The 24,633-nt window shown below is 37.9% G+C and overlaps 1 protein-coding gene across 13 annotated transcripts in view; it reads right to left on the bottom strand.

The window, feature by feature from the left end:
- Nucleotides 1-24,633, bottom strand: part of LOC135112352 (cAMP-dependent protein kinase catalytic subunit 1) — a 98,828-nt gene that overhangs the window by 6,250 nt on the left and 67,945 nt on the right. For 8 of the 13 annotated variants that reach the window (XM_064026721.1, XM_064026723.1, XM_064026722.1 and 5 more), the window contains 8 exons: nucleotides 23,986-24,047; nucleotides 17,287-17,415; nucleotides 13,885-13,983; nucleotides 10,298-10,380; nucleotides 4,392-4,518; nucleotides 3,464-3,559; nucleotides 2,839-2,961; nucleotides 1,666-1,830 (listed from right to left, as the gene is read on the bottom strand). In XM_064026721.1, the coding sequence (XP_063882791.1) occupies nucleotides 1,666-1,830; nucleotides 2,839-2,961; nucleotides 3,464-3,559; nucleotides 4,392-4,518; nucleotides 10,298-10,380; nucleotides 13,885-13,983; nucleotides 17,287-17,415; nucleotides 23,986-24,047 (884 nt within the window). Of the gene's footprint in view, nucleotides 1-1,665; nucleotides 1,831-2,838; nucleotides 2,962-3,463; nucleotides 3,560-4,391; nucleotides 4,519-9,788; nucleotides 9,872-10,297; nucleotides 10,381-13,884; nucleotides 13,984-17,286; nucleotides 17,416-23,985; nucleotides 24,048-24,633 lie in introns of all 13 variants that reach the window. The other 5 variants (XM_064026724.1, XM_064026727.1, XM_064026726.1 and 2 more) reach the window with 1 other exon arrangement.

Genomic DNA, 24,633 nt, shown 5'->3' with positions numbered 1-24,633 from the left:
CACGTCATTTTTACGTTTTACTAAGGATAGATTAACAGAGTATTATAAAGGTCACTTAATGAATGGTGTTAAAACTACATAACTACTGCCATATATAACCATCCAACAAATTTTCAGCCTAATTCTAGAGATAAAAATTTAATCTCCTTCAACATAACAGCACCACACAGCCGTACGTACTCACTGCACATCACAGAAGGTGACTGTGAGGAGTGGAGCAGGGAGGCTGGATGCACTCTACACTATTCTATTCCTGAATGGCACAGGCTTGCCTTGCCTGTGTCTAGCACACACCCCAGCATTCAGCCTGGTGCACTGACACACAGACTCACTGGGAATGCGATGCATCTCACAGTGCACTGTGCATGAAACCCGTTTTTCAAGTAATGTTCCACCCAGCCTCCTCCGGCCTGCCTGATGGGATGAGAGATGCTGACAGCATCTTAAACGCTTATAATGAAGAATGGGTCAATTCTTATTCCATGAACTCAAACTCAAGATATGAAACTCTGGTAAGTGATATCTACAAAAAATAAAATTATCAAACACAATTGGGAACACAGTGATACTCAAAACAATATGAGAAGAATAAGGATAAATACTTTGTTCATAAAACTAAATGCTACAAAATTTCATCAAAACAAATTGCCAAACAACAATTTTTAACGTTAAAAATGTAATACAAATGTTTTTGTGATATGAGCTGAGAATATTGTAAACAGAGGAGCACAAGAACATATAATTTGAGTATATCAAATATGAATTCTTGATAATCTTGCACAAGTCATTCAGACTGACAGATGCAGTGTTTGTGTCTCAATGTTCTTTATTTATACATGTAACAACATGTATCGTGCATTCCAAGCAAATAATTATGATCAAAGATCAGTAAAGACAAGGATTTCCAATAAACATTATGCTAACAACATGGTGAGGAAAGTTTCTGTTTATTGTATTACTAGCAACAGCTGCTGTCAGGCTTTATGCTTTATTACTGAGCCAACAGTCTGCCACTGAGAAACAGGGCAATTAGTGGAGGCACCTTCATGGTTCCCAATAATGTTTGCTGTTAGTAATTAAAAATTCAAGATTTACTACACAAATTAGAAGGAACAAGCATGCACTGCAAATTTGATAAAACAAGTAAAAAAACGAAGCAAAAAACCAGAATGCCTAATTATGCAGGTAATTAAAATATCTATTTGAATCTTGAAGGATTTTCTCTACTGAATCAATATTACTGATAGTGAAGTTACCACCACAACCACAAACCTTCAAAACAAGTGTGACAATTAGTGTTTGCAAACAGATTACCACTGCAGGACTCAATATCACTTCAAGGATGGTGAAAATTATCAGGTTCATTTAAGAGGGAGAGCTTGGTAAATTTCAGCAATGCATCAGCACAGAGAAAATAAAACAAAATATAAAACTGAATAAGCTATTGAAAATTACAGTTCTTTATAATTACATAATAGTGAACTGAGCTTTATTATAAGCAATTTTACACACAAAAAGCATTAAATCTTTAGCATGCACTTGGAATAAGTTAAAACTTACAACAACATTACTTCATGCATACCTAAGCAAAGTGTTCTGATGGTGCCAGCAAAATAAAAAGTGAGTTAGGTAACTGAAAGCTTACAGAGGCAGGATGGTTCTAACCTTCCTCTGATAGACAGCAATCCAGTCTGTTGTGGCGAACCACTTGTGATTCTTGATATCATTGACGCCGTTCTTCAGGTTGCCGTACCGCTTCGTCAGGTCCACCTGCAGCAGGTTCCTCAACAGGTCCTTCAGGTCGGACGAGAAGTGACCGGGGAACCGCACCTGAGGAAAAGAGTGTTGAGTAATGAGTCTGTCAGTTCATTTATGAGTGTGGCAAAGAGAAATCAAGTGTGTCATCATAATATTTGATAGCTTGCTGCATTCACACACTCCATTCACAGGGGAAGGTACACAAGGTAGTTCCTATGTCTCTTGACACTCATGTTTGTGGAGGCCTGTGTCCTTTCTCTTATTTCCAGCCTCTCTGCACTCACTTCTACACACTGCAGGTCAATACAGTATGCTGGGTGTGTTGATACTAGAGTAGTAGCTCATAAAGCACTACCACAGTCTGATTGTGTAAAGGTGACAAATGCTATAAAAAAAAAAATGGCCTAATATTTTTTGTTATTGCTAAGTCACAATTATGTTATGGAGTTAAGTTTTGACATCAACAGAAGTCAATGCATGGCAGGAGCTGAGGTGAACTCCCATGGATCTCTTGATGCCAATAGACATGATAAAGATGAGAAACAAAACAAAAAACAGAAGCTTTGTCCTGATGTCTGAGGTTGTGATTCACTGCACAAGACTATCATGATCTGGTAAACAGTGAACCAAACAGGTGGGCAAGCACAGTTACGCTCTGCTTGGTGGCACACGACCCGGTGCAACACTCCACGGCCGGCTTGGAGGAATGCCGCCGCTGTATTCTCTGCGTGTCATAAGAGGCGTCTAAATGGGACGCAACGAGGGGACAGGGCACCCCCTCGCCTCAAATTTTATCCCTATGGTTACACAAGGCATGACCAGTGAAGTGGCTACTGCCTCTGAGGTGATATCAGCCAGGTATAGAGACACAGATATGGTCTAAGAAATCTAGCAAATTCTACTTACTTGTGCAAGGCGTTAGTTAACAAACTTAGCATTGAAAACAAAAATTTGTCACAGCTTACATTACAAAAAAAATAGTAAATTCTTCCCAAGCATTCCAACAGCAGAATCTATTAATGGTAAAGTGCAGCACCCTTTCAGGTACATCTCTTAATTACATGAGATGAAATACATTACCTTTCCTGATACAATTTTTTCGTATATCTGGATGGGCTGGTCGGCGAAGAACGGAGGGTAGCCAGCAGCCATCTCATAGACCAGCACTCCAAGGGCCCACCAGTCCACGGCCTTGTTGTAGCCCTGGAAACAACCAATCACAAGTCAATGAGAAGGCAGAGGCACAGTGTGGGATAACAACTTACTGAAGCACATCACAGAAAACTTAACCCACCAGTAAATAAGACAAAGGTACACTGCAGGATTACAACTTGTTGGACTCAAAGACACTCTAGAAAACTTCAAAGAAAACTGGTTATAGCCCTGAGAAGAACTATAACAGTCAATGTGAAGGGAAAGATGTGCTGTGGAACACAACTTGCTACACTCAAATACACCCTAGAAAACTTGCTAGGCTCAAACATTCTACAAAACTGGCTGTCAATTGCTACTACCTGAGATATGGCAAGTGGTACCAAGGAACTTCTATAATGAATGATTGGTGAGTAGCTAAGAGACTAACACACCCTAGAAAACTTTAAAGAAAACTGGTGTGCACTGCTATTGCCTGAGATATGACAACTTGTATACAGGAACTTCTACAATGGCTGAGTGGTGACTAATTGAGACTGCAGGTGTGGAGTACCTTTGAGAGAATGATCTCGGGGGCGAGGTACTCTGGCGTTCCACATAATGTCCACGTCCGGCCCTTGACTCTCTTGGCAAATCCAAAATCAGTTACCTGCAACACAAAGGCTCGAATTACAAGGGAGACTTCTTTGTGAGACCTCCTGATGGGGATGGACTTGTTTGAATTGGTGAATGAACATGTATGGCAGCAAACACCATGGTGACAATGGAGGTGTTAGATGAAATGATGATAATGGTGACAGTTGTGGGTTGTGAGGTTACTGTGCATACAAAATATAGTGAGTATTATGTCTTAAGGGAAAATGTTGTGTTGTCTGCAATGATTGGTAATTTTCATTCCATAATGTTTGATTTAAGAAATGATGGTGATGGAAGTATTGATGGTGATGATGATGATGATTATTATTATTTAGGAGCTCAATACATCAGCACACCCTTCATTTCAATAAAACATCATAATACGCAATGCAAGTCAAGCATGGTTAGAAACACTGAAAACTGAATGACTTAAATGTGCTTTACTGACATATGAAATTATGATGATAAAAAAATAAGATCTAACAACATTCTGATAAAATGTCAAAACAAACAACTCAAGTCAAAAAACAGTTAATAACACTGAAAAATGAACAACTAAAATTAGCTTTAATAAAATATACAATTGTGATAAGAAAAAAAAAAAAAATAAGATCTGACACACACACACACACACACACACACACACACACACACACACACAAAAGCATTCATAGCTTTAAAGATAAACATGACAAATTAACTTTAAAAGACAGGACACTAGGAATGTGAATCAGTCCTGTAAAAATGAAATTAGATAAGAACAATGAGGTAAGAACACATGCACGTGCACACACACACACACACACACACAGGTCTGGCAAGGTACACACAGACCCTGGGCTCACCTTGAGGTATCCTTGGCTGTCTATTAAGAGGTTCTCTGGCTTTAGATCTCTGTATATAAGATCAAGGTAGTGGAGGTATTCAAATGCTAGCACAATTTGGGCAGCATAAAACCGTGAGTGTGGTTCACTGCAAGGAGCAAAACAGTGTTAGTTGTGTCTCTCATCATAAGAAAACCTTAAATCATCTGCCTACTTAAATCCTATGCACAGTTAAGCTATTTAATAATGTTATGAGATTTAATATAGATTCTTTATTTGTGGCAATTACTATGAAAACCCTTTTGGCAATTACTTAGAAAACTTTAAGGATATTATCATAAAAATTTTATGGCATTTACTATGAAAACTATATGATAATTTGCAGTAGCAGATGACCTTTTAGACCTGAACTTACTGCTTCAAAATCTTTCATACTTTATGTAAAAAAATAAAATAACTGAATATGCAATAATTACTATGAAAACTATATGATAATTTGCAGAAGTTAACATTTAAGACTTGAACTTAGTGCTTCAAAAACTTGAACACCATAAAAATTAAGATTAATGAATACATAATGATTAGCATGCAAAATATTCAATGAACACTTAATGAATGTAATATATTAAATACACCATCCTAGAAAACAGCAACACATCAGTACAGATGAGGGGGAGGCTAAGTACACAGTGGGAAGCAGCAAGGCACCAGCTGATGACAGAAACACAAAGAAATTAATATGAAGGCAGTATACATAACCCAAGTAAGTCCCTTAGTGAAGACTGGCTAGTGACTAAGACCTTGTGACCATAATGAATTTCAGATCACATGACAATTTTTGGTCTAAAGTCTAAACTACGGTGACCTGAAGTCTAAACTTCAGGTCACTGTAGAAGCTGGCCAGCGATTCACAGCCTGGAGAGTCTAAGGGCTCAACTTTGCCTTATTCACTCTTTGACTGGTATGGTTAGATATTGGGACCATAATAACTCTCAAGGTTCAAGGTAAAATTTTGTGGATCATAGTGACTTTCAAGGCTTGAGATAAATTTTGGGTGTCTGTGCTTCTGGTCTCCATATTGGCTGGCCAGTGTGTGTGTCTGATGGCCAACTTTGCCTCATTCACCCTTTAACTTGTTTAGTTCTCAATGGTTCTCAGGCTTAGTAATGGCCTTGAGCATGTTTAGGAATGGCAGAAGTAATGATTATTTCAAACTTTTTAGATCTGTATTTTTTTTCCAGACAAAGGTCCAGGATTAATTAAATAAGATGTAAACTGTCATAACATTGTGACGTCCTTTGAAAGATGTGTGATGGTACATATAATGACTGATTAATGACTTTTTAGATCTATATTTTTCAGCCAAAAGATTACTTAATAAGATCAAAAGTATCAAATTATCAGTCAAAATTTAGGTGATGTTAAAATTTCTCTAAGCTTTTTTCAGTACAATGTTCTAGGATTAATTCAATTAAATAAAAAAAGTGTCATCATCATTACCAGTCCAAGAGTTACACAATATCAAACTTGTTCTCAGCCTTCAGTCAGCTGGTGCCTGTGTGTCCTTGTTACTTGCTCACCTGGCGCTACCTGTTTTTCCTCCAGTGTTAATACAAATAAGAGTGTAACCACCATCAATACTTCACATGTAAGAGACACAAGAGTGAGCCAACAGGTTAGTAATTCTGGGTAGTGTTGCTTCAATATGACCTACTTGGTTAAAGGGAAGCAAATGTAAGATATGAGTACATTAATATCTAAAGTAACATGCAACAGGCTATTTATGTTGAAAGCAATACATTATGTACTTAATATTAGCACTGTCCACAACAGGCATGCAGTGAGTTGTTTGTGTACATCAACTGACTGTCTAGTGTGGTATGACAATAATTACACTTTATGAATGAAAAATCTTAATGAATACAGTGAAAAAAAAATTGATGAACTAGTATGGTATAACAACTATAATTACACTTTATGAATGAAAAGCCTTATGGAATACAGTGAAAAAAAAAGTAATCTTTCACATTTGTTACACTGAATAAAATGTACAATTAAATCATGGGTGACACAACCTCACACCTACGACTGTCACTTGTCACTGTATTTTTCTCTTCGTTACATATGCCATATAATATTTTCACTTCTCTCACTGTCTATTATGTTAATCACTGTGGGTAACATAATACACCACTCCTATAATGAAGATACCCAATGTAGTCAGAAAGCAAGTAATTCTCAACGCAAACTTCGACTGTGTGTAGTGTTTCCTCTCAATTGTAAGTCATCTGATCTGCTTATAGTCCATCAGTTGTCAGGTCTTATCAGGAGACTCTCAGCAGATCAGACAATTCAAGACTGAAGGGAGATGATAAATGATATATATGTTAAGGAAATTATATGTATGTTGATGAAGTGATATATCCTTTTAAAAGCAATGGAAGTGAACGCAGACCATTACTTCACTAGTGACTGAGAAAGTACAGCAATATATAATGAAGAGAACAATACATCGACTACACAATGATAACTACATTCGGACATTCTACCACGTAAAAAAAATCATAATTCTAGCTGCTTCAATTGTAGTGACATGGATGAACTGAGGTACCTAATATAACTTCATATCTATGCATCACTTTATCACCATCTAACTATGCCTACACTCAGCTGGGCAGGTACGGTTACAGTCACAGGAGGCATAACCTGTCCCGTTAATTTCCATTGTGTTACTGTGTTGAGTTCTCAATCCAAGTTGTCAGATTTTGCATGGTTATGGTCAGATGAGGCATAATGTTTCACTCTTTTTCACTGTTTTGAGTTTTCCTACAATCACAAGTCCTCTGAGCTTCTAAGAATTAATTAACAAATTTTCCAGGGAGATTTTCAGCACACTAGAGGAATTAAAACTGAAGGAGATCAAGGACAGTGGAAAAGAGTGTGGCATCTTAATGGACTTTTGACAAACAGAAGCAATAAAATCTGATCTAAAGGGTACGTAAATGTTTAGCCACAAGACTTTTGCTCCTTTCCTGGGCCGAGGGATGGAGTTGCTGATCACACAAACAGGACAGTGCCTTGTGTGTTGGGACTGCAATGCTCACTGGACCCTGTGATCATTTTGTGGCCTTTGTAGCTGTTACTGAGCATGTGCATTATGTCATCATTCCTTTACAATCGGAAGTAAACATTCAAAGACTTATTATTTGCACTAATACGTCTGTACATCACAGTTGTCATGCAAACAATAGATCCTTGAACATTTTGCTTCTGATCGTAGAGGAATAGTAACACAAGGCACATACACAGTATCACACATACACAGTAACTACTCCTGGTCACTACAATAAACCACTGGCAGTAGTTACTTCAAGGGCAGCCAGGGAAAGGTGAGATGATTAGGGGTAAGTTAAGGGCTAAGTATGCTGTGACTGAGGCTTTCTCCTTAGGCTGGCCAAGTACACGAGACAATAGTTGGTTAGATGACAGCAGGACAGTACCAGTGATCTTAACACTTAATATCTCTACTGCAACTTCATATTAATGCTGTTGCCATCCAGAATTGATTTATTTATTTATTTTTTTAATGTAGGAGGGGCACTGGCCAAGGGCAACAAAATTATAAGAAAAAGAAAAAAAGGCTCACTGAGGTGCCAGTCCCAAAACAGTCAAAAGCAGTTGTCGAAAATTAAAGGACTGCTAGCTATGTAATGTAATGCTTTGTGTTTTGAAGCACTGAGATGATTTGAAGGGTTGAGAGGGATCAGCTGGACACTCACAGTACCATGCTCTGACATGTTACTGTGAGTTACTGGTACTGTCAGACCAAATTCCAAGGACAGATAAGATACCTGAATTAAAGTGTTCCATACAAAACTGGTATTTCTGAAGGCAACATAGGTATTTTTTATAACATTAGTTCAGAATGAGAAAAGAAGGTGGACTACAATTATATGTGTCAAGCATTTTTCATTCTTTTGACCACTACAATTGAGTCTTGGGGGCTGCTACAATTATACCACAAGCTGGCCTGTCCACTAGTACCTGGTAACCCTTATATGATACATTTAGTTGAAGCTTATTAGCAAAATTCTACATGGTTTGTGTTGAGTTAGGATGTTAGGAGAAGCTCAGCATTACATAGTGAGCACATCTAGTCTATACATCAATCTAGGCAAACATGCATACAAACTTCCTGTCTTCATCCAAATGTCATGCCTTTGTTTGCTTATCAGTGACTCTAAACACCAAATGTCACTTACAGTTACTCCAATGCAATGCCTACATGCTACACACCGCTGGTTACTGGTAAATACACCAATGTAATAACACTACACACCAAACAGTAAGCAAACTTATATACACTTGAGAGGAAACCGTCATAAACTTATACACTGTTGTAAAATCTCACTGTAATGCAATGGGCGTCAGAGAGTAAGATGAATATTGAGATGTTATGAGTTTGCATGTCTCTATACTTGACTGGAGATACCTACAAAACTAGCAAATGTGCCTCTAGTATTTTATTCTTGAATTTTCACCAACATAAGAAACATAACTATGCATTTAATAGACAGAAATTCATGATTAAGATGTGATAAAAATTTATGAGAAAATTTTTAGTGATATCTGAAGAACTGAAACCACTGCATGATTAGTGAAAGGAGAAAAAATCTATAGTGAATAAAACTAAAAGGTAAAAATGAGCAATGATATTAAATACTTTCAGGTCCAATTAACAGAACCGTATTTGTATTCTATAGAAAAATAAGATGACTATTATTAATATGGGAGAGACTCAACCTGTCAAACTTCACAAGTAAAAACAATAAATAAAATGATGAAAATTATGCAATGAAATGACTACTGAAGGAGAGATAAATAAAAAAATTGCCAAATGGAGTGAGATTTTAAGGGAAAGTTTATACTTTACATAAGATTACAATGATAATTAAGTATGAATATGACTAAAGAAAGTGGCAATAAATCTAAAAAAAGTACCAACAAGAATGAGATTTCAAGTGAAAGGAAAGGCATAATGATGATATTTAAGCAAAAATGTAACTGACAAAAGATGAGATGAATCTAAAAACTGCCAAATGGAGCAAGATTTTAAGTGAAAGTGAAGACATAATTATGATAACTAAGCATGAACATGATTGACAAAAGACAAAATTAATCTAAAATCTACTGGTAAGTGAGATTTTACCACAGTACAAGTCTATTCCTTCAAGACCACACCCTAACCAGACCAGACACCATGAGTGTTAGTAGCCCGTCACTGGTCAGGTCAGATCAGGTGCAGGGATGAGGGTGGCTATCTCTCAAGCACTCTACTAGGAAGCTGGAGGGTCAATGGTCAAGGGTCACCCAGGCTGGCAGTGACTCAGGCAACCCCTTACTGGGACACTCTCTTACCTAAACCTGCCAATCTTTCTCAGGTGGGAGAACATCTCGCCACCAGGCACGTACTCTAACACCATGTACAAATTGGAATTATCCTGAAAAGTCGAAGAAATATATACAGTAAGTCACGGATCTCTCACTACTGTTGGTCCGTGGGTATTTGGCTGTTTGGGGGGTTAATGTGAGGGAGGCTATGGGTTATGCTCTGGCTGTGGGTGTTATGTGGCGGTGCTGCAGCGACATTCCGCTAGAAGAAGAAAGGGCATCATTTTATGCAGTCGTTTGCACCTGTACCCCTGCTGAGTACAGTGAAGGAGCTTACAAGACGCAGTAGTGGTTGTAATAGATTAAAATTGTAAAAAAATAAATAGAAAAAAAAAAAAAAAAGGAAAAATGAATCAGGAGTGAATGCCATTGATGCTGCCGGCTCCTGCTTGGCCCTGTGGGAGGTGAGGGCGCTGGTTGGTGCAGGGAGAGAATGTATGTACAGTTAGGTGTGACGGTCAGCCAAGAGTTATTACCTAAATCTTCCCAGGCGTCGCAAGTGGGAAAACATCTCCCCCCCCGGCACATACTCAAGCACCATGTATAAATTGGTGTTGTCCTGCAAATACAATAAAGATTACACAGAGAATTAATGAGGGCTTTTTATTATGACTGGGGCTCTGCATGTGTGTGTGGTTTGATTTTTAGTTCACTTTACTTACATTTGTACCTCTCTCTGACTGAAATGTATATCCATATTCATTAATTAGTACATGGTGATGAGAAAAACACAAAAATGAAATGTATATCCATGAACATTGAGCTGACTTTTTTTTTAGATTTGGAATTTTAAATATGTCAACAATTCAGAGTAAAAAAAAAAAAAAAGAAAAAAATTAACAACAATGTAGACACTCTCACTATAATGTGTCTTTAAGATTATCAAAGTATATACTAATGCAGAATATTATTTACTGGAAAAGGGAAATAAAAACTGACATATACCCAAGATCAGAGACAAACAGGAAAAGCCAACAAAAACAATACTTTAGAAATAAATATGGAAAGAAAAGTAAAATAAAAAAAAAAAACATAGAAATCATGCAGTCACTCCTCTGTTGCTTCAGTTAAGTACACGTATTGTATTACATATGTACATATTTCTTACTTAGCACCAAAAATAAAAACTCCTGGGGTGTAGCAGGGTTGTCCACGAAACTGCTCCTTTCCACCAGGGGCTAATGGGGCTAAGAGTGTGAATGGTGTGTGTGTGTGTGTGTGTGTGTGTGTGTGTGTGTGTGTGTGTGTGTGTGTGTGTGTGTGTGTGTGTGTGTGTGTGTGTGTGTGTGTGTGTGTGTGTGATGCTTTGTCTGGGCCACCCTGTGAAGGACTGGTGGCCTGCTATATAGATAGATAGGTAAATAGATAGATAGCACCAAAACTTATACAGGACATGAGCAAAGATAAATGATGCCAAGGAAATACTGTTATGCTTTTAGTTAATGACGTAGTATAAATATTAATATGATTTCTTTTGGGGGTAGACATGACGCAGGGAATCACTGGATGTTTCAAGAGTGACTAAACCAATTAGCAGAAGTTAAAGTAAATATTCTCCTCATTACTTGATATATTTACAGATTATCCTGAGTTCATTTAGTCAGTTTTATACCACGACAGTAAAAGCAATCAGTAAAGACAACCCAGCACACACTGATCTGAGGAATCCTATAGAAAGGAATTATTTGGGGCATACATCACAAGGTTCTAATTAAGGTTCTGTACCCTATAGGATGAAGTAAGGAGAGGAAATCATAACCCACACTTACTACTCACTAAAGTTGAAAATGATTGATTTCTTGTAAATAGCCTACATTTGCTTTGGGAAAATAGCTAAATAAAGGTAGAAACAATAGATTCCTTAGACATAACACACATCTGCTACAGGAAAGAAAAAAAAGTAGAGATGAAAACTATAGGTTTCTCAAATATAATCTACAGCTTCTACAGGGATAAAATAGTAGACAAAGATAAAAACTATAAATTCCTTGTAAAATTATGGACTATTTAACATAACCCTCAACTTCTGAATGGAAGGAATGGTAAGTAAAAGAATAGTAGATAAAAATGTTAAAGGTAAAAACTATAGATTCCTTATAAAATTATAGATCCCTTAACAAAACCCACAACTACTGACGGGAAATAAGTCCAGATAAAAATGAGAATTATAGATTCCCTATAAATTTATGGATTCCTTATTGACTTAGACACAAAAGGTGGTCATTAAGTGGTGTGGGAGTCCCTGGTGCAGACAGATGGCCACACCAGCCTCAGCCTAAGCTTGGAACATCAACACCACAACACCACACAATGCCATGTCTGTCTCGGCCCTGCAGGAACCCCTATGAGCTCATAGGTTGCACTTATTACTGGTGTTGACATTAGTGTGTCTTGTGGTCTCTTCCTATACTCTACTGGACTAAAAAATGTCTTAGTAAATCTTTATTCTAGTAGTGTTTGATCTTATGAATACTGCTTTGTCATTTTCTTCCTAATCGAAATTAATAATAATAATGGGGATAATATATGGAAATAGGTAGGTACATTTCTTACAGGGACTGCCACGTGTAAGCCTGGTCGCTTCTTGCAGCTTCCCTCATTTCTTATGTTCTTATGTTCTTAATACATCTTTCATAAGTGTTTGATTTCATACAATTTTTTAATTTTTTTAATTTTTACTTTTTATTATTATTATTATTTTTTTTCTCCCTTCATTTGACTTGTTGAAGAATGACAACCATGTGAATAGCTATATACCATATATTCAATAATTGTTTGATTTCATACCATACTTTTTTACATTTTCTTCCTTTATTTTATTTATTGAAGAATGAAAACCATGTAAATAACATTATATCTTCCATAACTTTGATTTCTTACAATACTTTTTTTATTCTATTCCTAAACTTGATTTATTGAAGAATGACAAATAAATCAATGCCTCTTTCAGCAGTGTCTGGTTTCACAAGTGCAATTTTATATTTTCCTGTGGTACTTGATTTATTGACGAATGAAAACTGTCTCTCAACAAATGCACATTCCACAAGTGTTTAATTTCACACAGTACTGATTCATATATTTCTTCCTTTTTTTTTTTTAATGTAAGAGAACCACTGGCCAAGGGGAACAAAATCTCTGGGGAGAGAGAGAAAAAAAAAAGGTGCCAGTTCTCAAAAAGACTGCCAAAAAGAAAAATTAAATGATGGAGGATAAGTGTCTTGAAACCTCCCTCTTGAAAGTTTATTAAAGTATGACACCAAAATCAATATATACATCTTTCAGCAGCTTAATTTGTCTAATCTCATATTTTCTCAAGTTAGGTCATAAATCTACTTCCTGCAAGGCTGTTCAGACAAGGCCTTAACTATACATATTATATACAAAAATAACTATAAAGATAATAGAGAAAAAAAAAAACCCTATACCAGTTTAAAGAATCTGCTTGGAAATGTCACTAGGAAATTATATACAAAATATATAAATAAATAAATAGAAAATAAATAAATAAACCTCATCACATTTAATTATTTGAGGTTAGTGCTTATACCAACACATAATTAGACTGAAGAGAATGACAAAGGACTGGTAGAAGATTCTGACGACACATGGTACTTAATGAGAGAGAGAGAGAGAGAGAGAGAGAGAGAGAGAGAGAGAGAGAGAGAGAGAGAGAGAGAGAGAGAGAGAGAGAGAGAGAGAGAGAGAGAGAGAGAGAGAGAGAGAGAGAGAGAGAGAGAGAGAGAGAGAGAGAGAGAGAGAGAGAGAGAGAGAGAATAACAAGACAAACAGAGAAAGAAAGAAAGAGCAAGACAGTACCTAGATGAAAAGGGAGAGAGATGAAGACAGAATCTAGTCAAACAGTGAAAGAAAGCAAGACAGAAACTAGACAAATAGAGAGAGAGCAAGATATCAGCTAGACAAAATAGAGAGAAAGACAGAACAAGACAGTAGACTAGACAACCACAGATGAAAACAGCCACACAGACGGCAAGGGTGATCTGGGCAGTGAGTGAGGGCCGCAGGTGACGGGTGGGTGTGGCGCAGCAGACCTCGAGTGACTCACCTTGAAGTGGAACTCTAGGCTGACGAGGAAGGGGAAGGTGATGGCCTGCAATATTCGTTTCTCATTGAGTGTGTGTTCCACTTGTTTCAACTTTACCACCTGTTGGGGGGAAGAAAATAAGGGTTAATTTAGTAAGCCTGTGACGATCAAGGTAGGGAAGGTAAAGGAATGGAAATGAATAGTGTAGGTATATGCTTCTTGAGAAAATACAGTTCTATTTAGCAACACAATGAAGCAAAGCTGCTGAAGATAAAGGTATAGGTGATGCTGTTGGAGAAAAAGAGCTTATATTCTTCTTCTTGATCAATTAAAGTTCTATCTGGTGATGCAATGAAGCAGATCCTGTGAAGATAGAGGTGCAGAAGGTAATTGAGCATATAAGAAAAAACACCTTATATTCTTCTTGTCTGAACTTAACCACCTGTTGAACAAGGTTAAGGAAGACAATCATATGAGGGGAAGACAAATGTGTGACCGTGAGTTAGGATAAGGATAAGTGATAAAGTGAAGGAAGGAAGGAAGGATGTAATTTAAGGTTTGAATAATGAAGACAATGAAATAAAGGAAGAAAAATGTATAATCTTATGATATAAAGGTATGAAGGAAGACAAATGTGTGACCCAAAGTTAGGATACGGAAAAAAAAATATATATAAAGGAAGAAATAATTAAAGACTGAATAATAAAAACAAATAAAATGAAGGAAGGAAAAAATGTATAATCTTATGATATAAAGACATGAAGGAAGACAAATGTGTGACCCAGAGTTAGGATAAGGAAAAAAAATATAAGGGAAGAAAGAATTAGACTGAATAATGAAAACAATAAGATGAAGGAAGAAAAATGTATAATCTTATGATATGAAGACAGGAAGGAAGACAAATGTGTGACCCAGAGTTAGGATAAGGAAAAAAAAATATATATAAAGGAAGAAAGAATTTGAATAATGAAAACAGAAAAAATGAAGGAAGAAAAATGTGTAATCTTGAATAATAATAATGAAAAACAAACAAGGAAAGGAACTTATGATGCTGTAAAGAACAAAAACAAAGCAATCCATCACTCAAAATAAAATAAGGATAAAAATAAATATAAAACAAGTCTGTGTGGAAAGTGAGCGGCCACCCATGAATACATTACTCTATAATCTGGTATTATTTAACACACCTTTACAAACTGGATGGTAATTTATTGTATGACTGAGCACTGCAATATGGAACTAGTTTTTTATATATTTTTTTTAGTTATTTTATTTACATGTATTTATATTACTTTCAATGCATTTTATTTCCAAGTATTTAAAATTTTTTTGTTGGTATTTTGTAGACTGTTATTCAAATTTTGCTTTAATGTTTCCTCTTTCATGTTGGAGGTGCGAAAAATGTGTGTTTGTATTTTCATGGTTTTTATTACTTATTTCTTATGTGTTTTACTCCTGTGCATTGTAAGTTGTTGTGAATATTATGTGCATTTATTCAAATTTTGCTGTCATGGTTTACTCTCCTGGTGAATGTGTGAAAAATGTTTTTTTTTTTTTTATTTCTAATGTGTGTGTGTGTGTGTGTGTGTGTGTGTGTGTGTGTGTGTGTGTGTGTGTGTGTGTGTGTGTGTGTGTGTGTGTGTGTGTGTGTGTGTGTGTGTGTGTGTGTGTGTACGGAACATAAGCTACACTACTATGGTCCTGTTTCTGTATCTATATCTATCAGTTTTGTTTTTCTCTCATTCGTAAAGAAAAGATGAAAAACAATAAAAAAAATACAATTTCTATTTAGTAAGCAAACAAAATAAAATTAAAACAATACACACAAAAAAATTCATTTAACTAAGTCTACGCTAAAAATAATCTAAGACAGCGAACAGAAAACAGAGAAGAAACCTAACACGTCATGCTAGAAATTGCGCAAGGAGGAGGAGGAGGAGGAGGAGGAGGAGGAGGAGGAGGAGGAGGAGGGGGCGACGGTGGCGATGGTGGTGGTTGTGGTGGTAGCGGTGGTGGTGGCCAAGTACGAGTACATTCAAGAGCTTCATTTTAGCCGTTTGCCACAATAAATTGCACTTTTCTTACTTATATTAAGACCTCAACTCCACGTGAAGAGGGGAGGGAGGAGGAGGAGGAGGAGAGAGGAAGATGGGAAGATAAAAGGGATGGAAAGGTGAGGGAAGGTGGAGGTGGAGGGAAGGAGAGGGATAAGGAGGTGAGGTGAGGGGAAGAAGGAAGGGAAGGAGAGGGATAAGGAGGTGAGGTGAGGGGAAGAAGGAGAGAGAGAGAGAGAGAGAGAGAGAGAGAGAGAGAGAGAGAGAGAGAGAGAGAGAGAGAGAGAGAGAGAGAGAGAGAGAGACAGACGAGGGAACAGCACACGTGGAAGGGAACATTATTGATCAAGTGAGGGCGACACACACGGAGCCGCAGCCACCCTCCACTCTCCTTCCACTCTCCCACCCACTCTCCCTCCACTCTCCCCCGCCACACCAAGGTCCGGAGAGTGCCAGAGTGCTAGTGCCAGGGACGCGACAGAGGCACCAGGACTTACTGTAGGAATGAACGTACCGGTAATTTATCATAGGTACCTTTATAGTTACTAAGAAAAGGTAGGATTGGAGGCTTCAGAGAGAGAGAGAGAGAGAGAGAGAGAGAGAGAGAGAGAGAGAGAGAGAGAGAGAGAGAGAGAGAGAGAGAGTTGGGGATGTGATGGCTGGTAACTGACTGACGGATGAAGGCAGCGAGGTATTGATTGAATGATAGGTGTGTGTGTGTGTGTGTGTGTGTGTGTGTGTGTGTGTGTGTGTGTGTGTGTGTGTGTGTGTGTGTGTGTGTGTGTGTGTGTGTGTGAGAGAGAGAGAGAGAGAGAGAGAGAGAGAGAGAGAGAGAGAGAGAGAGAGAGAGAGAGAGAGAGAGAGAGAGAGAGAGAGAGAGAGAGAGAGAGAGAGAGAGAGAGAGAGAGAGAGAGAGAAAGGACGAGATAAATGGTTTGACCTTCTGCTTGACAGAGAGAGAGAGAGAGAGAGAGAGAGAGAGAGAGAGAGAGAGAGAGAGAGAGAGAGAGAGAGAGAGAGAGAGAGAGAGAGAGAGAGAGAGAGAGAGAGAATGAGGGAGGGGAAAACAGGAAGAGAGCAAAGAATAACTTACCGTACCTTGTGTTCAATAATAAAAATAATAATAATAACAAAAAAAACTCCAGCAACAAGAGACTGACAGTATATATTGCCTTACCTTCAGCTTGTCGAGTAAGAAACAAAACAGAGACAGAGAGAGAGAGAGAGAGAGAGAGAGAGAGAGAGAGAGAGAGAGAGAGAGAGAGAGAGAGAGAGAGAGAGAGAGAGATGAAGAGCAACTTATCTTGTCGACTGAAAAAAAAAAAAAAAACACACTAAAAAGACAAACGGTATTATAATATTGTCTTACCTTTTGCTTATCGAGTATCTTCATAGCATAATACTCCTTGGTAGCCTTGTGTTGGACCAACATCACCCGCCCGAAGGAACCAGTGCCCAGGGTCTTGAGCCGCTCGAAGTCATCCAGGCACGCCGTGTTCTGTGGGTGAAGCAACGTGGTTACTCGACTGCCTGGTGGTGGTGGTGGTGGTGGTGGTGGAAGAGGGGTAAGGGGAAGGATAGGGAAGGTAAAATAAGGTAGGGTCGGGTGGGATGGGGAGAGGAGAGGAGGAGAATAAGAATATAAGAATAAGAAGATAAGGAGGAGGGGAAGGAAAGAAGAGGAAAACCCAATTATGAGAACCAGCTAAGAAGAAGAAGAAGAAGAAGAAGAAGAAGAAGAAGAAGAAGAAGAAGAAGAAGAAGAAGAAGAAGAAGAAGAAGAAGAAGAAGAAGAAGAAGAAGAAGAAGAAGAAGAAGAAGAAGAAGAAGAAGAAGGAAACCGCCACTAAAATAGAACATAAACACAACCAAAGAAGAAGAAGAAGAAGAAGAAGAAGAAGAAGAAGAAGAAGAAGAAGAAGAAGAAGAAGAAGGAAACCGCCACTAAAATAGAACATAAACACAACCAAACAAGAAGAAGAAGAAGAAGAAGAAGAAGAAGAAGAAGAAGAAGAAGAAGAAGAAGAAGAAGAAGAAGAAGAAGAAGAAGAAGAAGAAGAAGAAGAAGAAGAAGAAGAAGAAGAAGAAGAAGAAGAAGAAGAAGAAGAAGAAGAAGAAGAAGAAGAAGAAGAAGAAGAAGAAGAAGGAAACCGCCACTAAAATAGAACATAAACACGACCAGTCACTCAAAATCAAAACAACATGGCGGACATCAAACCGAATCCCATAAAACTAAACTAAAAATAAAATAAAATAAAATAAAATAAATAAAAAAAGGAAAAAGATAATAAGTAAAAAAAAAAAATATCATTCAAAATCCTAAGAACCAAAGCCACTCCCAACTGACCTCTTAAAAAAATAAAAAAGGTCTCTAAAATAGAAAGATCACTTGTAAAAAAAAGTCATTTAAAACTAACAAAAGGGAAAAACAAGTAAGTAAAAACGAAGACAATCATAAACTACATAAAATAAAAAAAAAGAAAAGAAAGAAAAACCGTCGTTCATAATAATAATAATATATATTTATTTATTTACTTACTCATTATGATTATTATTTTTTCACAACTATAAGTAATTGGAAAATAACTAAAAATAAGTTCAAAACAATTACATATATTTACTTATCATTATCGCTATCATTATTATTATTATTATTATTATTATTATTATTATTATTATTATTATTATCATCATGACACCGCCTCACTAAGCTCACTAAGAGAAGGAAGGAAGGAGAGCAAGAGGTCAACGCACTTCAGTGAATAAACAAATAAAAAGAAGATAGAATATGACGAAGTAAAGAAAATGCCTGGAAAATTAATTGACCTGACAATATAAAACAGTTGGGGATAAATTTACAGCAAAGAAAACGGGAAATGCTCGTATGCTTGAATAATACATAAATTTGAGAGAGAGAGAGAGAGAGAGAGAGAGAGAGAGAGAGAGAGAGAGAGAGAGAGAGAGAGAGAGAGAGAGAGAGAGAGAGAGAGAGAGAGAGGTTTAGTAAGGTATGAGTTACTACTACTACTACTACTACTACTACTACTACTACTACTACTACTACTACTACTCCTATTACTACTACTACTACCTTCCCATCACTATTACCACAACAATTCCAGACTACTACTACTACTACTACTACTACTACTACCACCACCACCACCACCACCACTTCAGTCACGCGTTTCGCCCCCCTCCCCCCTCCTCCCCTCCACTTTCAAGCTGGCTCCTTCTATATGTGTGGGGGTGCCATGGGTATAGGAGGAGGAGGAGGAGGAGGAGGAGAAGTGCCACACCTCCTTGGCAGGCTTGACCCGAGAGAGGAAGTGACGTCAGCAGTGATGTCATGGTGCCAACTTGACCCAACAGAGAGAGAGAGAGAGAGAGAGAGAGAGAGAGAGAGAGAGAGAGAGAGAGAGAGAGAGAGAGAGAGAGAGAGAGAGAGAGAGAGAGAGAGAGAGAGAGAGAGAGAGAGAGAGAGAGAGATTGTGTACGTGCAACTAAAGTATGTCCTTATTTCTTAACCCAGACTCTACTATTACTACTACTACTACTACTACTACTACTACTACTACTACTACTATATTTACAACTAACACCCACAATGCACAATATACACCTGGATTTCTGGGAAGAGGTTGTTTCAGATTGTGCGTGTTTGTGAGTGTGTGTGTGTGTGTGTGTGTGTGTGTGCGCGCGTCCCTCTCTCCCCTACCGGACACAGCCATCACCAGTAACGTCTATACTCATTGCAGCACAAAGCCTCCCATTACAGCAAGTAGCGGGGGCTGGGAGCATACTGGCGAGACGCGGCGTTCTCTAGTGTTTGTGATGCTTTACTGGTAATTTACGAAGGGAGGGAGGGAGGAAGGCAGACAGGTAGAAGAAAGGAAGGGGGATGAATGGAAAGACAGTCACTAAGAGAACGTGAACGGAAAGATAGCTTAAAAAAAGTGAGCAATGAAATAAAAGGAAAGGAAAGGAATAAAGAATACGATACAAGGCGAGAGAAAATGAGACAGACAGACACTAAAAGGAGCAGATGGGGAAGAATGCTTAAGAAAGTGAGTAATGAAAAAAAAAAAGGTAACGGAGGAGAGAGACAGAAGGAACGAAGGGAGGTGGAAAAGGACGGAAGGATGATCACAAACAAAAGGAAGCACTATACTGAGAAGATACAGAAAATGAAAAAAAAAAAAAAAAAAATGAAAATGGAAGGGAGACTGACAGGTAGACAATAAGCAGAAATAGACACACTGAGACAGACAGAAAGAATGAGTCATCACAAGAATAAATGGACAAGGAATATAAAAAAAGGACGATAGACAAAATAAGACATAAAAAGTTAATACAAGAACAAATGGGGCGGGAAGATAATAATGATGAAAAAAAAAAGAATGAGGCACGTGGCATAGATGAGGATGAGAGAGAGAGAGAGAGAGAGAGAGAGAGAGAGAGAGAGAGAGAGAGAGAGAGAGAGAGAGAGAGAGAGAGAGAGAGAGAGAGAGAGAGAGAGAAAGGGTGAGTGCAAAGGGAGTGTGGGGGAACAGGAGGGAGGGGGGAGGGTGAGTAGGTAACAAGTAGGGCAGGGTGTAGGGGGAGGGACTGAGGGAATGAATGAGTGAAGCCGGCAGGGAGTGAGTGATAGAGAGAGAAGGAAAGGGAGGGAGGGGCCTGGCCAAGGAGAGAGAGAGAGAGAGAGAGAGAGAGAGAGAGAGAGAGAGAGAGAGAGAGAGAGAGAGAGAGAGAGAGAGAGAGAGAGAGAGAGAGAGAGAGAGAGAGAGAGAGGGTATAGTGTGTTTCATATTACAGTATTAACAACAAGCGCTACAAATAGCCACAGCTGCTACACAACTTTCTAAAACAAGGCGAAGGTTTGGCACTTGATAAACACCCACTCATACAAAAAAAGACATATTTATAAACAATACTCCTTTATTTTATTCTCTCTCTCTCTCTCTCTCTCTCTCTCTCTCTCTCTCTCTCTCTCTCTCTCTCTCTCTCTCTCTCTCTCTCTCTCTCTCTCGCCAGGTAAGATTAGCCAAGGTAGGGACGGGACATGGTGTGGGTTGGGGGGTGATGGGGGATGGGTTCAACTCTCGTTCTCCGCCTCTCACTTCTGCCTTCGCTGCTCCCGAGTATGGTGAAGTGGGTTGATAAGTAACACAGGTAAATAGGGAGGGAGGGAGGGAGGGAGGGAGGGAGGGAGGGAAGTAAATAGGTAGGTAGGTAGATAGAAAGAAAAATAGATAGATATATAGATAGATACGTAGATAAGCATGTAGATAGAATAACAAAGACAGACAGATAGACAAATAACATAAAAAAAGGCAGGCAGATAGACAGACAGACATATAGATAAATAAAGAAAAAGTTAAATAAATAAAAAAAAGATAGAAAAATAGACTCACAGATACACATACAGAGATACATACATACATACATACATACATACATACATACATACACGCACACAGACATACAGACAGACAGCCATACAGATAGATGGACAAATAGACAGACATATACAAAGGTAGACATATACACAGAAAGACATACATAAATAGAGATGGAGAGAGAGAGAGAGAGAGAGAGAGAGAGAGAGAGAGAGAGAGAGAGAGAGAGAGAGAGAGAGAGAGAGAGAGAGAGAGAGAGAGAGAGAGAGAGAAAGTAATCGATGAGGAACACAAATCAATCCTTAACAAGCTGAAATATTAATCTTTGGCTCGACTTGCCACGACCTTCGCTACGACCTTGACACGACTCTGCCTTACGACTGACCTACGACCTTGAGTTACGACCCTGACTTACTATTTTGACTTACGACCCTGACTTACAAATCTGACCTACGACCTTGACTTACGAAACTGACTTACGACCTTAACTTACGATTCTGACTTACGACCTTGACTTAGCAACTTGACTTAGCAACTTTGACTTAAGATCCTGACTTACCCTGACCTTGCGACTCTAAATTATGACTTTAAATCACGACTTTTGACCCAGAGAGAGAGAGAGAGAGAGAGAGAGAGAGAGAGAGAGAGAGAGAGAGAGAGAGAGAGAGAGAGAGAGAGAGAGAGAGAGTAAAGACCTTTCACGCCCTCAAAAAAAAGCGTTAATATAAAAAAAAATACAAACAATAAACAAATGAGTAAATAAAAACTAGGACAGTGGCAAATAAAAGAAACAACAAGAAGGTCAAGTATTTAAGTAATGCTGCAAGTCACTACAACTTATTACAGCTTAGGGGGATTTATAAGCAGACTGGATGAATTTATGGATGGGGGATGAGAAGTGGAGATAGGTAGGAAGGGAGGGAGACAGGTAGGTAGGCAGGCAGGCAGGTAGGTAGGTACAGATAGATAGATACAGATAGATAGATACAAACAGACGGTATAGATACAGACAGAGAGATAGAGAAACATATATACAGATAGAGATAGGTATGTACTAGATAGATATAGATAAATTAATAAATGGATAGATAGACAGATAGACATAAATAGAATAACAAAAACAGGTAGATAAACAAAAAAAAAAACACAAAAAATATATATATAGAACGAACGAAAGAAAAAAGAAAGAAGAACAGTGATTAACATACATACATACATACATACAACAGACAGATGGACAAACAGACGTATACATACACAGATAGACATATGCATAGAAAGACAGACCAAGTGAAGGACTGATGGCTTCTTGCAGCTTCCCTTGATACATTATATTCCTATGATGATTATTCATGTACGACTTAAGTTCACTATAAGTACACTGGGAACGACTTTAATTCACTACGTACAATTGTTGAAGCCACATTATTAGTTTAAATAAAGGCCACGACTCACGACGACTACTTGAATGCGACTACAAGATCTCTATATATAGTTAAATACGACTACAAATGACTTCGACTACTTAAGGACGACCACAACTCACTACAGCTACTTAAAGACGATTACAGCTCACTACAACTACTTAAAGACGACCACAACTCACTACAACTACTTAAAGACGATTACAACTCATTACAACTACTTAAAGACGATTACAACTCTCTACAACTACTTAAAGACGATTACAACTCACTACAACTACTTAAAGACGACCACAACTCACTACAACTATTTACAGACGATTACAACTCACTACAACTACTTAAAGACGACCACAACTCACTACAACTACTTAAAGACGATTACAACTCACTACAGCTACTTAAAGACGATTACAACTCACTACAACTACTTAAAGACGACAACAACTCACTACAACTACTTAAAGACGATTACAACTCATTACAACTACTTAAAGACGATTACAACTCACTACAACTACTTAAAGACGACCACAACTCACTACAACTACTTAAAGACGACCACAACTCACTACAACTACTTCAAGACGACCACAACTCACTACAACTACTTACAGACGACCACAACTCACTACAACTACTTAAAGACGATTACAACTCATTACAACTACTTAAAGACGATTACAACTCTCTACAACTACTTAAGGACGACCACAACTCACTACAACTACTTACAGACGATTACAGCTCACTACAACTACTTAAAGACGATTACAACTCACTACAACTACTTAAGGACGACCACAACTCACTACAACTACTTAAAGACGACCACAACTCATTACAACTACTTAAAGACGATTACAACTCACTAAAACTACTTAAAGACAAACACAACTCACTACAACTATTTAAATATGACCACAACACACTACAACTACTTAAAGACGATTACAACTGACTACATCCACTTAAAGACGACTACAACTTCCCACAACAATCAAAGAATCACCAACTCAAGAAAACGACTTAAATACAACTAAAAATCACTATAACCACTTAAATAACAACTACGAGTATAACTACTACTACAACTCACTATAACTTTTATTATGTAGGAGGAACACCGGCCAAGGACAACAAAAATCCAATAAAAAAAAGGCCCAGTTTTTCTTTTTTTTTTTTTTTCTTAGGTATGACTAGAACTCATTACGACTACAAGAGGTTCCTCGTATGCAGTCTTACCTTTGCAGGACTTTTCCATTTCTCCTCGAACTCCTCTTTCGCCTTCTCGAGGAATTCTTTGACTGTGGGAGAGAAGAACACAATTAGTACGTGGCCAAGGAAGGGGTGAGCAGGAAGATATATTGTAAGGACATCAACAATTATTACCCTTCTCCTCTTATTATTCTTATTATTCCTCCTCCTCCTCCTCCTCCTCCTCACTCAGTAAAAAAATCCTAGTGGTTCATTAATCTATCTAGATGTTAACTTATTTATCTATTAATTTATGTCTCCTCCTCTTCTTCCTCTTCCTCCTCCTCCAGTCTTGTTCAGTGAAGCATATTGAAGCAAACAAATGAGGTTTAGTGTGCTTCATTGCTTCGGTTTCGTGTGTGTGTGTGTGTGTGTGTGTGTGTGTGTGTGTGTGTGTGTGTGTGTGTGTGTGTGTGTGTGTGTGTGTGTTAATCATATTGTGATCTATTCTCTTTTACTTTTTACTTTTATTCTTATATCATTAAGATAATCACCACCACCACCACCACTGTCTACAGAAATATGACAAAAAAAAACATTAAAAAGACACACATACAAATATGACATCAGAAAAAAAGTAACTAATCAATAACAAATAAACAAAACAAACAAACAAACAAACGCTTCTCACCATCA

This window comes from Scylla paramamosain, chromosome 23 (genome assembly GCF_035594125.1).
Source record: "Scylla paramamosain isolate STU-SP2022 chromosome 23, ASM3559412v1, whole genome shotgun sequence".
NCBI lineage: Eukaryota > Metazoa > Arthropoda > Malacostraca > Decapoda > Portunidae > Scylla > Scylla paramamosain.
This window is presented reverse-complemented; position numbering and strand designations above follow the sequence as displayed.